A 14,235-nucleotide genomic window follows, 5' to 3' on the forward strand; every position below is an offset into this window, starting at 1 on the left:
CGCGAGAACTCAACTGAAACGAGGACGTTCTCATTCGTCTACTTCTTGTTACCGGCTGCTCACCGCGGAGTTTTACCGCCCCCTACCGTATAAGATGATGTGCTGATATAGCTGGAAGCGCAAAACTTTCTGTTTACAAGCAGAGGAAGATACGCGCTGTACATACGCTTTTCAATTAGCGTATTTTCCGCACTATAAGGTGCACTTAAAAGCCTTTAATCTTCTCAAAAAACGACAGTGTTCCTTATAATCCGGAGCGCCTTATATATGGATCATCATTTTATACGGTAGGTGGCGGTAAAACTCCTAAGCGGTGAGCAGCCGGTAAGGCACATGGAATATTTAAACCTTTTCTTTAATGACTTTATGGGCCGTCAAGAGCCAGTCCCTTAGGAAGCCTATGGAAGAGTGATCCAGCTCTCAGATTCAATCAAAAATATCTTTATTTGTGTTCCGAAGATGAACGAAGGTCTTACGGGGTTGAAACAGCATGGGGGTGAGTAATTAATGACTTAATTTTCATTTTTGAGTGAACTAACCCTTTAAAGATGTTCATTATTACAGCAAAAATAATCTTCATTTAAAAGAATGAAAGGGGTATAACCAAAAAAATATATCTAAAATTACAATGCACAATTATATTATGTTTATATGTATTAAGGAACACCAAAAGTTAAGCAAAACAGTCATAAACTTTTTAATATTCTTAAATAGCATTCTTAAAAACAAAAAGCTTGCATGTTTTGGTTTCATCACTTTTTTTTTCTCTGCATTTAACAACAAACATCAAATATAATTTGGCAACAGATAAGACAAAACAGTTAAGTGATTAAAAACACATGACAATTGGACAATGCAAGTATGTTCAACTAGCAACTCTAGAACCCCTTAACTTATAAAGAAAGAGTATTCTGACCATTACATCACTTTTGAAAATGTTCCCTCCCACAACAGTAGGAACTGGTAGAAATCACCATTACTACACCTTAGATCTGGCCCCATGTTGACAATAGAAAACAAATGCAGTTGATTTTCTTTTTGTTCCATCCAATCATAGCTGCTAATGCATTTACAGCATTCATTAAAATGGTGCAGGGGGCATCAACATTTAACCGATCTGCTAAATAACATGCAACTACTACATAAATGTGGGCAATAGGTAAGAAAACACTTAAATAAATAAAAAAGGGGTATTGCATTTCCCCCTAAATCTTAAATTGGTAGGTTTACTCTGTGGTACATTTCACATACAAGTGCTTAAAGTCCGTATTCACCCCTGTGCTCTCAGATGAATGGTGTGTGGTGTGAATACAGCACTATCCCTGGACAGTCTGAGCGAGAACTTACAGAGCTAATCTATAGGATGCTGTGAAGTTAAGATACTCATACACACATACTAACATAAATTAAATAAGGCAAAAACATTCGACAGTCCACCAGTCAAGGTCAGACAACTAGAGGAGAGGAAACGGTGACATCCACCATCTGTTTCCCTCTTCATCTCCATCCAGCCCTACTCTTTTTGGCAAACTAAAACAGTATAATAATAAAAATTCCAAAAAAAAAGAAAAAAGCTAGGCCATGAAACAATTTGTGCCAGCAAGACTGTAATTTGGGCAGTGGATTTTCTATGTTAAAGTTGATTTTGTTTGGCAGTGATTTGTTCGTTAGCAAACTTCTCTCTTTTTACACAAGAGATTTTTTTTTTAAATAAGTGCGTGGAAGCAGCTATGAAACGTGCTAAAATATAAACAAGAATAAAGGAGAGCGATGACGGTATTTTACGGGACCTTGTGCTCTCCACATGCAAGAATCATTTGGTCCTATTTGAATGTCCATGATAAAACCTGCAGTTCTGGGGAAGAGTTGGTAAACGTTGAAAAATCCATCATTATGTGTTCCGATTTGTACCGGAGATCACAGACGGAGAAAGGGATGAGCTTTTTTGCCAAAAGTGTGACATAACAGAATGATCAGACATGTCTCTTGCCAACCGCACAATAAATAACATCAGAATAAAACTTAAATAGTGCAAGTAAAGTGCAAGGCTGTTATCGTAACCGCCATCATCGTAATGATCAACAATGTGACGTAATGAACCGAACGAAACATTGATCACATCATTTCTTACTAGACCGATGCAATGCACTTGTCCTTGACACAGATGGGTCGTGAAGGAGGGATGCTCTTATGCCATGATCCTTGGAATGTCAGCTGACTGCACTTGTGTGGAGTGGCGGGAAGGTGCGCAGTTGAGACAGTGGCATGGTCCACTCACAGATTAGACAAAAGAACACGGCCCCTGTCACATGCAGAGGGTCATCTTTTCACAGATCTGCCATGACAAACAACCCAGACAGAAACACTTCTCTGCATCACATTGACTTCTTATAGAACTATACACATATTTATATTTATATATATATATAGATATATACACAAATTTGCACCTATATACAGGAGTACGCCTGTACATCTCTGTGACACTATAAAAGAGAACTTTGTTGGCTATTGGTGTCCACTGCACACATGGAATAAGACATTAGGTTATTACATTATGCAAGTATGGGCTTACCACACTACTGAGGCATGCTAAAAATAATCTCTTTTGAAGAAACGCTCGATAAAATGGAGATTCTGGTGTCAAAGTAGCGATTAATTGAGGCCCAGTTAGCTGATTACCAAAACAACCCAAAAGAGGCACAGCGCGATGGACCTCCTTCAAAAGGCCAGACTAAAGTCCACGAAATTTGTGTCAAGACGAAAAACGAACACGTTTTAATGAACGAAAACAAACAAGAAAGGCAAGACAGAGCAAATAAATGCAAACATGCTGCACGCTCCCAATGGAAAAAACTGTGTAAACGTTGCAGAGGCAGAGTGTTGAGAAGGGAAAACAAACTTCCTTCTCCAAAATGTGTTTTGCCAAAGCCTTAGGCTCATCTTTTTGGAAGAATCTCCCTGGAATTACACCAATCGTCATTAAAAAATGTTTCCAAATCTCTTTCTCAAGTCTCCTATGTTATCTTGTGCTTTCTAATCACCTTCAGAAACGGCGATAGCTTCCCTCAACAGGTCTGAACGGCTGTGTGCCTGCGCACATACACTCATGCATGTAGTAAATCTCCGTGTTCTCCTGTATGTTGGGAGCAACGCTTTTGCATCTGGGTGTGTGTGGTTAGTTCAAATCTAGAAATGCATGTGAACTAGACAAACTGTAAATATCTGCCCACAATGATGAGATATTTTCTCTATCTAGACTATCTAGATCTAAATGAGATTAGGTTAAACAACCAGCTTATTCAGAAGAAACTACCTACAACTTGTGTATCCATGTATGGACATGAGCGCCTCTATGTGTGTGTGTGTGTGTGTGTGTGGGGGGGGGGGGGGTACGTGTGTCTGGAAGTTGGCATGGTGCCACCATGTGGTCAATAGTTATCCAACAAGCCATCAGAGAAGAGGTTTTGGACATCCAACATGGCCGCCAGCTCTAGCACATGTTTCTGTAGAAGGCTGCTCTCCACCATCTCCTGTTTCGGCAGCTGGGGGTACGATTCTGGAAAGCTCCTCGCTTCCTGTAACGTGCACAGAAACAGCATCCTCATCCAGCTGCTTTGTGAAAACATCTCGAATAAAACATTGGTTCAAAAACTGTGTTAAACTGCTGCAGTCTCAAAAATGTGATCTCTTGCTGTTATATTCTGTCACTTAAAAAAATTACACTTATCTGAAAGGGTTTGGCTCTAAAAGGTTTGGGCATGTTTTCACCTGGTCACTTCATGTGTTTTTACTGATCGAATAGCTATCTGAATTGATTGGAAAGCTATATTTTCAGAGAAAACACATTAAATGTCCAGTATGTAATTTTTGGCCACCAGGGGTCACTAATCTCTTACAATTACAAAGGCGTACATCGATGACGCAAAGCACCAAGCGGAATTATGGATCTTGTAGTCAAGCTGATGGATCTTTTATGGATGAGTGAATACTTTGGTGTTTTTAACATGACTCTGGGATGAAGCAGAGCACGATTGCTAATGAGAGACGTATACTAAGGTAAATTAGTAGCAAAACTCGAGAGCACGTAGATGTGAACTTGTACAATAAATATTTGTATGTGTACACTAACATTTACACTCACAGCAAAATCTGAACTTGAACGCTGAGATTTGCACTCGCCAACAGGTTACAAACGCATATTCTGAATTAGAATTTTTCGTGACATTTTCGCGTACAATAGAAGTCCCATTTCACTGGCTAGGCGCCAACCAATGAAACGGCTCCGCTCCCGCCCCCCTTCCGCTCTCGCCGCCACTGAGTGGCAAATGCACAAGTTAGTTTTGCACCTCGTATATCGCGAAAAGTGTAGCAAAAGTCGAAGTGCAAAATTTGAACTTGCAGTGACAGATTTGAGAAGTTGCAAGTGACTAATTGTGGTTGTATTGCGAATGTGATTGAACACTATCACACTACACAGCATTTGAGTGTGTTGAATGTTGTTAGGTTGTTTGTTGACTGTATGAAAGTAGCAGTAAGCTAGATCAACATAGAATAACATACAGATCATAGTCTAACATTTCATCATATTGAACTAAACAACATTGATTCGTTTTATGTACATTTGCTCACCTGTCTAATAAAGTGGAATACTCGCATTTCTGTCAAGTCAAAGTTAGCCGCGGAGGTGGAGCTCTCGCCATTTGTCTCAAAGTCTGCTTGCCATGGTCCAAAATGTTTGAACAAAACAACAATAGCATGAGCATCCTGCTAAGCATAACCCAGCTGTCCACGTCTGTCACCATGGTTACTATGGTAGTACGAGCGGAAACCGAGGGTAACGCGGATATGACGCCACTGACTGTTGACTAGTCCCATTTCCTTGGTTAAAATTGCAATTTTCTTACAATTTCCAAATAGTTAGAAACATTGGGATATTGTGAGTAATCAACTAAATAAAATATATAACATTGGCCTAGTGGTTTTGGGATATTTTACTGCAAAAATCCTACATATTGTACCTTTAAGTGACCAGGTGTAATCAGATTGACTTTGATATGACACTGACTTGAATTGGTTCTGTTTCTAGAGAACCTGAACTTGTTCATCTTTTTTTTTTTTTCGGTAATGTGGCTGCAGTTTTCACTCAGTAGTTCTCAAACTGTGGAGTGTGTAGTTCCAATAGGAGGTTAACAACAATACATAAAATGTATGTTTAATGCAGCTTTATATGTCTAAGACTTTGGATAACTCATAATTATTATTGTGGGATACAAAGAGTGAAGTATTATTTTTTATTATATTTATAAAGTATTATTAAAATAATATTATAGTATTTATTAATACTTTGAAGTAGCATTTATTTTTATATTTTTAGTTTTTATTTTATTTATTTATAATTAGTTTATTTTTGTAATCTTTCAATTTAGCTTTATTTTTATTTAAAATTTAGTTTGAGTTATTTTATTCAAAAAATAACAGGTGATATTCTTTTCATTCTTCTTCTTCTTCTTCTATTGGACCTCAACTGAAGTTAATTTCCTGAAGGCAAACTTTCAAGAAACACTGGATTCAGATCTCAGTGTTGAGAATAGTAGCCTATTAATAAATGTCACCAATGTTTTTTTTTAATTGTTGCTTTAAAATAAGTTTAGTGAGACAAATATGACAATTATTTCACTGATTATTGATCAAATTGTGTTTATTATAGCAACATATATAATATTAATTAAATTCAGTCTCACCCGGAAGAGCTTGTGTAATCGGAGCGTGGTGCAGCAGAACACGAAACGGATCATGAGCAGTCGCAGAAACTCATCGCCATAAAACTGTAGAAAGGCTTGATCTGGAAGACAGTCAACAGGAAAACTATGAAATATATATCTGTCCATTGGTCCAACTAGTCAATGATGTATACAAATGTATGAAAGTATAAAAAAAAAGCACAAAGGGCACATATTGGCTTTACCTATAACTCGGGAACTCGTGATCATCTGGCCAATGTCATGGAAAACCTTCCGCAGGAGTTCCTGAGCCTTTTCCCACAATCCATAGCGCATGCTGCTCAGTCCACAGACAGACAGGAAGCCCATGAGGGGGTTGTAGAGGAAGAGAGTAAACAGACTTCCACGCTGAGACTGGTCTACAAGCGAGTAAAACAGAAAAAGTATAGAAATACAAAATGTATTAACAGACACTCTTACTTCAAGGGGGAAAACTAAATAAGAAAAAATAAAAAGCTAAGCAAAAAATATATATATATATATAAAAAGGAGACCTTGCATGCTCTTCGGATATGCTGTTGGAGAAAGCAGGCATACAAGTGGTTGACCGAACAGGTTAGAGAAATTCTGTGAAAAGACAGGAAGAAGTCAAACAGTTAGTTTTACATTATTTTTAATTTTTAACAATACATTTACTCTACTAGTAGTGAATGGTTCATGTGTTATAAATGTACACTAGGGGGCACTCCATTACTGAACAAAGCAGACAACTAAACAAAATCAGTTGAGGAGGAAAAAAACCTGAAACAAAGAGTGATCAAATCAATCTATAATTAAAAAGATAAAAACTACAACAGAGCCGTTAACTCCCTATCCAAGGTATCTTACTTCTCGTGTTTATCCTAGTAAATAAGTTAGATTGTCTTATTTATAGAGCAAGCACATGGCTGCTGTTGAATAATGAATGGCCTCATGATGTCACAGAATACTGCAATGATGAAACAAATGTGAGCATATGATAAAGAAAGGGAGACAGAGAGTTTATGTCTCACCTTATAAGCTGTGCTGTTAGATGAGTCGACAATGATAAACAGAGGTTTCCTGGTGAAGGGGAAAAGGTCTCCTGGGTGGAGGCTGAAAAACACATTTGTGCATGTATGCGTGTTAAAATAACACCTCAGTGTCTTAAATGTGTAGTAAGGACACAATTTCAACTTCTCATGGTTACAGAAGGCTAGCACAGAATGGGTGTCAATGAAGGCTCACCAGTGCATCTCTTTTTGTGCCTGATTTCTCTTCTGCACCATCTCACCATTCACCACATCTCGGTTAGTATTGGTCAAGACACCTCCAAAGTCATAAGGTCCTGTAAATAAATGTTAAATGTGATGTAAAATAATAATGGGACAGATCTTACTCCTCCACATATGCATCCAAATTTAGCATCATGATTCTTTTTGCAGTGGGACTACTTTTCTGTTTCTCCATTTCCAACACTGTTCAAAAGTCTGGGTTCAGTAAAAAAGAAATTAAGGATTTGGATTTGAAATACTAAGGATTTGAATATTAAGGATTTGAATATTTGTATTCAGCAAGGGTACACTAAAACGTGTAAATTAAAACTGACAGTAAAGACATTTATAGTGTTGCAAAAAAAAGTTTCCATTTAAAATCAAATCAAATTTTAAGCAGCTCAACTATTTTGAACATTGATAAATAATAAGAAATGTTTATTGAGCACCATATCGGCATATTAGAATGATTATGAAGAATGGAGTAATGGCTGTCACAGAGATAAATTACATTTTAAAATATAAAAAAGTACAAAACAGATGTTTTAAATAGTAATATTTACAGTGTTTACTAAATTTTTTGATCCAATAAATGCATTATTGTGAACATAAGAGATTTCTTACTAAAACATTTTTTTAAAAATCGTGTGACATCATGCTTTTGAACATTAGTATATATAATTTCTGTGGGTGGTATTTTGTTTTTAAAAAGAGCACCTGGTACTCTCGCATGGATATTTCATGTAGAATATACCCACTTAACAATTTCAAAATTTAAAAGATCATATATTACTGTGCACAGAAAAGGCTGGCAAGTGATGTGTCTTTAATTCCTGTAATTTGATTGGCTTAATGGCATTCCAAGAATGCTTAATTTGTTAGTATTTATGTACATTTTAAGATAAGAATATTCCATATCATCCTGTGATGTCAGACAGAACAACAGTGTGCAAAAACAATTCGGCGTACCTTCACACTCAGAGCGTCCATTGGGGAAAACTCCAGTGGCAGAGAGATACACCAACAGGACACTATTGGCTGGCAGCTCCTAGCAATAAAAGAATCAATGAAAGAAAAGACAACTTTCAGTGACTAGAACAGATAAATTAATCCATTAAATTGGCTTATTTAATCACAACGCTCACATTACTTCAAATGGTAATGCAGTGTCATAGCAAGCAGCTTTTTAAGTTCAGTGGCACACTAAGTGCTGCACAGCCAGAGGATCTCAGAAACAGATGCACAAACCATACAGAATATAGCATTTAAAATGTGTCCATTTTTGCACATAGACACACACACATAGAACAGCTAATAGCAGGAACTGGTTAAAGAAGCACATGGAAATGTCTTATTGTCAACATTTATCTAAACAAAACATGAAGCAAGATGGAAAACAGCCTAAAAATAGGGGTGTCTGAGAGTTAAAAATGAACTGCTTCATAGCAAAAGTGTGCGAGGATCTGAGTCGTGTGCGTGTGGGTTTTCCTCACACTCTCGAGGTGCTACACTACAGCAGAGCAGATAGTAACACGCCAACACCCCCGTAGCATGCCATGCTGCAACTCGCACTCGCACATAAGGGGTGTCACTCCAGACAACAGAACAGAAACTAGTGCATAGGATAGACAATAACTATAATGCAATTATGCATGAAATGCCTGTAAAATTCCCTTGAGATCCAGGGGCTTAAAGGCTCAAAAAAAAAAAACATATGATATGACGTATGTTAATATGTTAATAACATATGTTAATGTGTTTCCTATAGAAACAGGTTTAGATGAGGAATAATAAAGGGTTCCTCCAAGACCTTCAAGACTTTGAGTATCTTACTAAGATACTAAGATAGAAAAAATATTGTTAAATATTATTACAATTGAATTTAATATAACTGCTGTCTATTTTGATATATTTTAAAATGCAATTTCTGTGATGTAAAGCTGCGTCATATGATCAGTGTCACATAATCCATCAGAAGTCATTTTAATATGTTGATGCTCAAGAAACATTTCCTATTATCAATGTAGAAAACAAATATTCTTTTGGTAAATACAATACTTTTTATATCATTTATTGAAACCATGTTAAAGGTGTCAGCTTTCTGAATAAAACATTATTTCTTAAAAATAAAAAAATAAATACTGACCCCAATGGTCAGAGACTTTTGAACGGTAGTTTATTTATATTTGCTTAAAGTACAAATTGTCATTTAAGAGCATATACAGTTGTGCTCAGAATTAATGGCACCCCTGGTAAATATGAACAAAACTGCCTGTAAAAAATAAATCTGCATTGTTTTATCCTTTTGATCTTTCATTCAAAAATTGCCAAAAATCAAACCTTAAATTGAAGTAAAAGAATTGAAAGTGGGGGGAAAATCACATTATGAAATAAATGTTTTTCTCCAAAACACGTTGGCCATAATTATTGGCACCCCAAGATTTTTTTTTACGTGTTAAATATCTCTGAAGTATATTCCCATTAATCTTCACCTTTTTTTTAGCACACCAGGAGAACTAGGAACATGAAATTGTCCAGCTATGACTTCTTGTTTCACAGGAGTTTAAATATGAGAAAACACAAATGCCAAATTCCCTTAATCGTCCATCACAATGAGTAAAACTAAAGAATATAGTTTCTTCAACAATTTAAGTACTTCTTCAATTTTTGTCAATTTCTGGCAATTTTTTGAATGAAAGATCAAAAGGATAAACAATGCAGATTTATTCTTTACAGCCAGTTTTGATCATATTTACCAGGGGTGCCATTAGCATTTTATTTAAGCTTAATCATTATTTGTGAAATGTCACTGCTACAAGGTCTCTATGCAAATATAGAGTCAAAACAGGACAAAAATGTCAGGATGAATTGACAATTAATTGACAGGTGCTAAAAACTGCAATGACATCAAACAAACCTTGAAGGAGGCAGACAGGAAAGTGAAGAGCTGGCTGAAGGTTGGTTTGTAGAGTAGATATTTATGAGGGTTCTCTCTTTTGGCAGGCTTTTCATTGGGCTCCTATAATGAGAGAGATAAATAAGTGAGAGAGGAATAGAGAGACAAAGAGAGCAGATGAAGTGAGATAGAACAGTCAGAGAGAGCCTGAAAAAGGTGAAGTATCCTAATGAAATTGCGAGGGAGGAAGGGTGAAAATACTCAGAAACACTCAACAAAGAGAGTGACAGGGAGAGTGTAAGAGTCTTCTCTTACAAGTGTCCCTGGTTTGGAGCTTTGTGTGGCCAGGTTCACTGGTTCCCTCTCAAGCGCTTGAAGCATACGAAACATATCGATGGTCAGCTCGCTAAACTTCACCTGCAAACCAGATGAAATCCAACTATTGCAAAAACCAGAGTTGTAACCACTGCAACAAGTTTGAAGTGTCTAATCATTTACATAAGAAAGCACCGCTTGAATTTGACATATTATATAACTTGCTCAGCCTGCTAAGTGTTTTGCTGTACTGTACTCCCACCTGACTGTTACAGTTGCCAATGATGAGTGCATCTGCCAAGGTGAGCTGGCCAACCACCATGCCCTGTTCAAGAGGGGGCACACCCCCCTCCTGCAGCCGATTGGATATGACCATCATGGCGTTGTCATCATTTACGATCATAAGAGGATCTGCCTGTGTAGGTAGAAAAATAGTAGATGAGAAAGGCACAACGGTTAAGAAAATATCAATATTTGTCAAAGTCTTAAACAGTGGACTACATCTGACCTTTGTAACAGCAAGTCTACTATTGTACACCTCTTCTGCATTTGGTCAATATAATGCTGGACCTGAATTTATCTAAACCAAATTGCCTCTTCAGATTTTGAAAGCTACACAAAGTCCCCTTATGCAAAAAAAGTACAGTATGCTGTTAAATCTTGCGAAGTCCATCTCTTGAATCTTGCGTCCCATCCTTCAGGTAAATTTGAGCTATTACCTTGCTCCATATCTTAAGTGACAAACATTTCCATAGGTTGCTCAATTCCTTTAATTTGTCCAACAAGTCCTTGTCCCCAATTGCAGCCTGAATTGGAAATTCATCTGACATAGAACCCTCAATCTCTTTCCATCTAGCACAGTAATCTGGGTTGCACCAGCATATTAAGGGCCTCAGTTGAGCAGCAGTATAGTAGTCTTTTAAGCACGGGAGAGCAACTCCGCCCTTGATTTTTCTCAATTGTAAACTCTGGTATCTAATTCTTGGCCTTCGTCCCTGCCAAATGAACCTTGAAATATGCTTGTCCCACTCCTGAAATTGTTGGTCAGGTGTATCTAGTGCAAGAGACTGAAAGAGATACATCAATTTCGGCAAAATAACCATTTAGACAGATTCCACACTCCAGCATTGCAATCTTGACATCGCAGCCTGTTCATTATCTGTATTCATATCAAACACGAATAGAGCGAATTATCCAATAATGTTTCGCAATTCTAGCCTGACTGGCATGCAGATGAAGGGCACTCATTTTCTGCTTATCAATCGCCGGTTATTGAGGACGAATCCACCAGCACGAGACAACGGTATGGTGCAACCAAACTGACACCTTTGCATGATTGCCTGTTAGCGTGTCACTGCCTACGTTGCTAGGTTACCAGAAAGTGAGTGCCTTTGTTAATGCAACCAAACTTGTTTCGCAACCTGTGGTCTCTTCCGACGAAGACAAAAAAACTAACGTTTTATCGAACAAATGTTTTATTGATATCGAGCACGTGTCTATCGCGATACATATCGTTATCGTGTTATCGCCCAGCCCTTTGAGTTACTGTACATGAACAAGGTAAAGTGAAAAATCAAACACCTTGGAGATGACAGGTATGTAGCCTACTATATTTTAGGAATGGCACAAAGGTGTGTGACTGACAAAGCACGAGTTCGTGGGCGAATTTAATAACGCGGAGCGTTGTTAACCAATTGATCCATATATAAGGCACTCCGGTGACTGCTGCTGACTGCTGACTGACTTGTTGCACGCCGGTCTGTTGTTGTGGGAACATTTCCACGCCCCAAAACGTGACGCTGAACGAAACAAACTGTAATTGGTTGTTTGACATGTCGGTCAAACGGCCTGATGGGCGGGCCTTGGCCAAAGAAAGCTGCTATGAATTCCAGTCTGAAGGTCTGGCTACGCGAGACTACTGGATGGGAGACCTGAGAAAACCAGGTTGCTGTTGGAAGAGGTGTTAGTGAGGCCAGCAGGGGGTGCTCACCCTGTGGTCTGTGACGGGGACACTATACTGTCAAAGAACACAGTCCTTTGGATGAGACTTTAAACCGAGTTCTTGACTCTCCGTGGTCATTAAAAATCCCTTGGCCTCTGTCCATCATGGCCTCCTAATAATCCGCATATACTGACTGTCTCCTCTCCACCAGTAAGCTGGTGTGTGGTGGGCATTCTGGTGCAATATGGCTGCAGGTGGATGCTGCACATTGGTGGTGGTTGAGGAGATTCCCCCCTCCATACTGTATGTGAAGTGCTTTGAGGTCCCAGAAAAAGCACTATATAAATGTAACAAATTATTATTATTATTATTTTATTATTATAAATGGCTGAAATAAGGTCTGTTGTAAACACCACCTCAAGACATTTTTACGTTTTATTCTACGACATAAAATACATCAGTATTACCCCATTTTTTTAAAGCTGATACGTGTCATGAAAAAGACGGTTGCTAAAAAGTGTCTAAATGGGAGTTCAGAGGCTGTCGGGGACATTAAACGTCATCACGCCGAACAGGTAAGCTCAGTCCGCTTTTACAGCCAGCTGCTTATAATTGTGCTCTTATAAACTATTCTAACATTGTAAGAAAATGTTTTTACATAGAAACTGAAAGATTTGTTGGAAGCTTAGTGATGGTGATGTTGAAATTGTGGGATTGTGGTGCATTTAGTTTATACCCTAACTTCAGCTTTTTACTTGTGGCGACTACATTTAGGAATTCAAATTCATAAAAGTTGTGTTTTTGTCATCTTTGAAAATTATCTTGATGGACAAAACGATTAAGTATCATACAATTTTGTTGATCACAGAGCTTATTTTTATGATAATCTAAAAGCCTATGGAAAAATCCTGAGAAATCCTTGTCGAGGGAACCAGAGTGATGCTAACTAGCGGTTGGCCTACAAAGTGACGTCATACCACCACTCAATACTGATGACACTTTATGCACATTATAGACTTAAAATTCTTACCTCCACAAAAGCAGCAACTTCTTGCAGCACCAGGTTCCACTCTAACTGGTCCTCTGTGTTGAAGCGCTGGGTGTAGTCCTCAATCTCCTCAGAAAGCTCCTGCAAAAAAAGACACCACAGATGGTCTCAGAAACATCGATATAGACCATACTGGGTTTTTCTTCTCATGAACGGTGAATTGTTGTCAGTATATTTATTAGTCCTTTGCAAAAAAAACAAATATAAAATAAAAAAATCCATTAATTTCTATAAATATGAGTATATGAGTATATGAGTAATGGCTGGAAGTGTGCAATTTTACAGAGCCAAAATTGATGAGGCATGAATTTTGTCTTAATTCCAGCTGCATAACTAACCAACAGACTGTCCATGCTGACTGATCCTTTGTCAAGAACCTCGGTTCCACTGAATATCTATAGTGAGCCATGGACTAAAAATGTTTAACTGGTCTATTTGGTCTGCCGTCCATGACTTACCTTGACTAGCACTTTAACCAGGTCCATTTTGTTGAGCAACAGACAAACAACGATAAACCGAGCGTAATACCTCAGCTTTTTTACAACCAGCTCAGGCCTGTGCAAAGGAAAAGGGACAAGATTAATGAACTGAAGAGAAAACCATTTGGGATATTTACTGCTTTACTTGCTCATAAGTATATTACTTTAAATAACTTTCTAGAACATAGAAATAAAAATCAAGAAAACATCAACTCATCACAGTTCATTATATCGCCTTTTCACCTGTCTTCTTTGTTGACTTGGTGGTAATATGATCGCTGGCGAATGGCCGAGTAGAAAGAAAAGGCTTCATTTAGATAGCTTGTTTCTGAAGTGCGGAGGCTGAAGAAGACAAAATAAATAAAAAAAAATAATGTGAAAATAGTTCTTGAATTACACTGTTTGAAACCAGATGAATAAATATCTGTGTTAAAAGGCTCCTTACTAGTAATGGTAATACAACTGCCCAATTTTTGAGGCCACTTCACCTATCTGCCACCTCTTGAGACCATACCGGTTGTCCAGGACTTGTCTATTCTC

At 37.8% G+C, this 14,235-nt stretch overlaps 1 protein-coding gene across 3 annotated transcripts in view; it reads right to left on the bottom strand.

Annotated features, from left to right (window-relative positions):
- Positions 1-673: 673 nt before the first annotated feature.
- scai (suppressor of cancer cell invasion) overlaps positions 674-14,235 on the bottom strand; it is a 32,815-nt gene continuing 19,253 nt past the window's right edge. For 2 of the 3 annotated variants that reach the window (XM_039658876.2, XM_039658875.2), the window contains exons 4-17: positions 14,141-14,227; positions 13,939-14,037; positions 13,675-13,771; positions 13,199-13,297; positions 10,489-10,641; positions 10,188-10,328; positions 9,933-10,034; positions 7,985-8,063; positions 6,990-7,089; positions 6,776-6,857; positions 6,278-6,350; positions 5,969-6,142; positions 5,745-5,845; positions 674-3,578 (exon numbers count right to left, since the gene is read on the bottom strand). In XM_039658876.2, the coding sequence (XP_039514810.2) occupies positions 3,432-3,578; positions 5,745-5,845; positions 5,969-6,142; positions 6,278-6,350; positions 6,776-6,857; positions 6,990-7,089; positions 7,985-8,063; positions 9,933-10,034; positions 10,188-10,328; positions 10,489-10,641; positions 13,199-13,297; positions 13,675-13,771; positions 13,939-14,037; positions 14,141-14,227 (1,534 nt within the window). In that variant the 3' untranslated portion in view covers positions 674-3,431. The remainder of the gene's footprint in view (positions 3,579-5,744; positions 5,846-5,968; positions 6,143-6,277; positions 6,351-6,775; positions 6,858-6,989; positions 7,090-7,984; positions 8,064-9,932; positions 10,035-10,187; positions 10,329-10,488; positions 10,642-13,198; positions 13,298-13,674; positions 13,772-13,938; positions 14,038-14,140; positions 14,228-14,235) is intronic. The other variant, XM_039658877.2, reaches the window with a different exon arrangement.

Source organism: Pimephales promelas, chromosome 4, assembly GCF_988280905.1.
Source record: "Pimephales promelas chromosome 4, fPimPro1.hap1.1, whole genome shotgun sequence".
Lineage (NCBI taxonomy): Eukaryota > Metazoa > Chordata > Actinopteri > Cypriniformes > Leuciscidae > Pimephales > Pimephales promelas.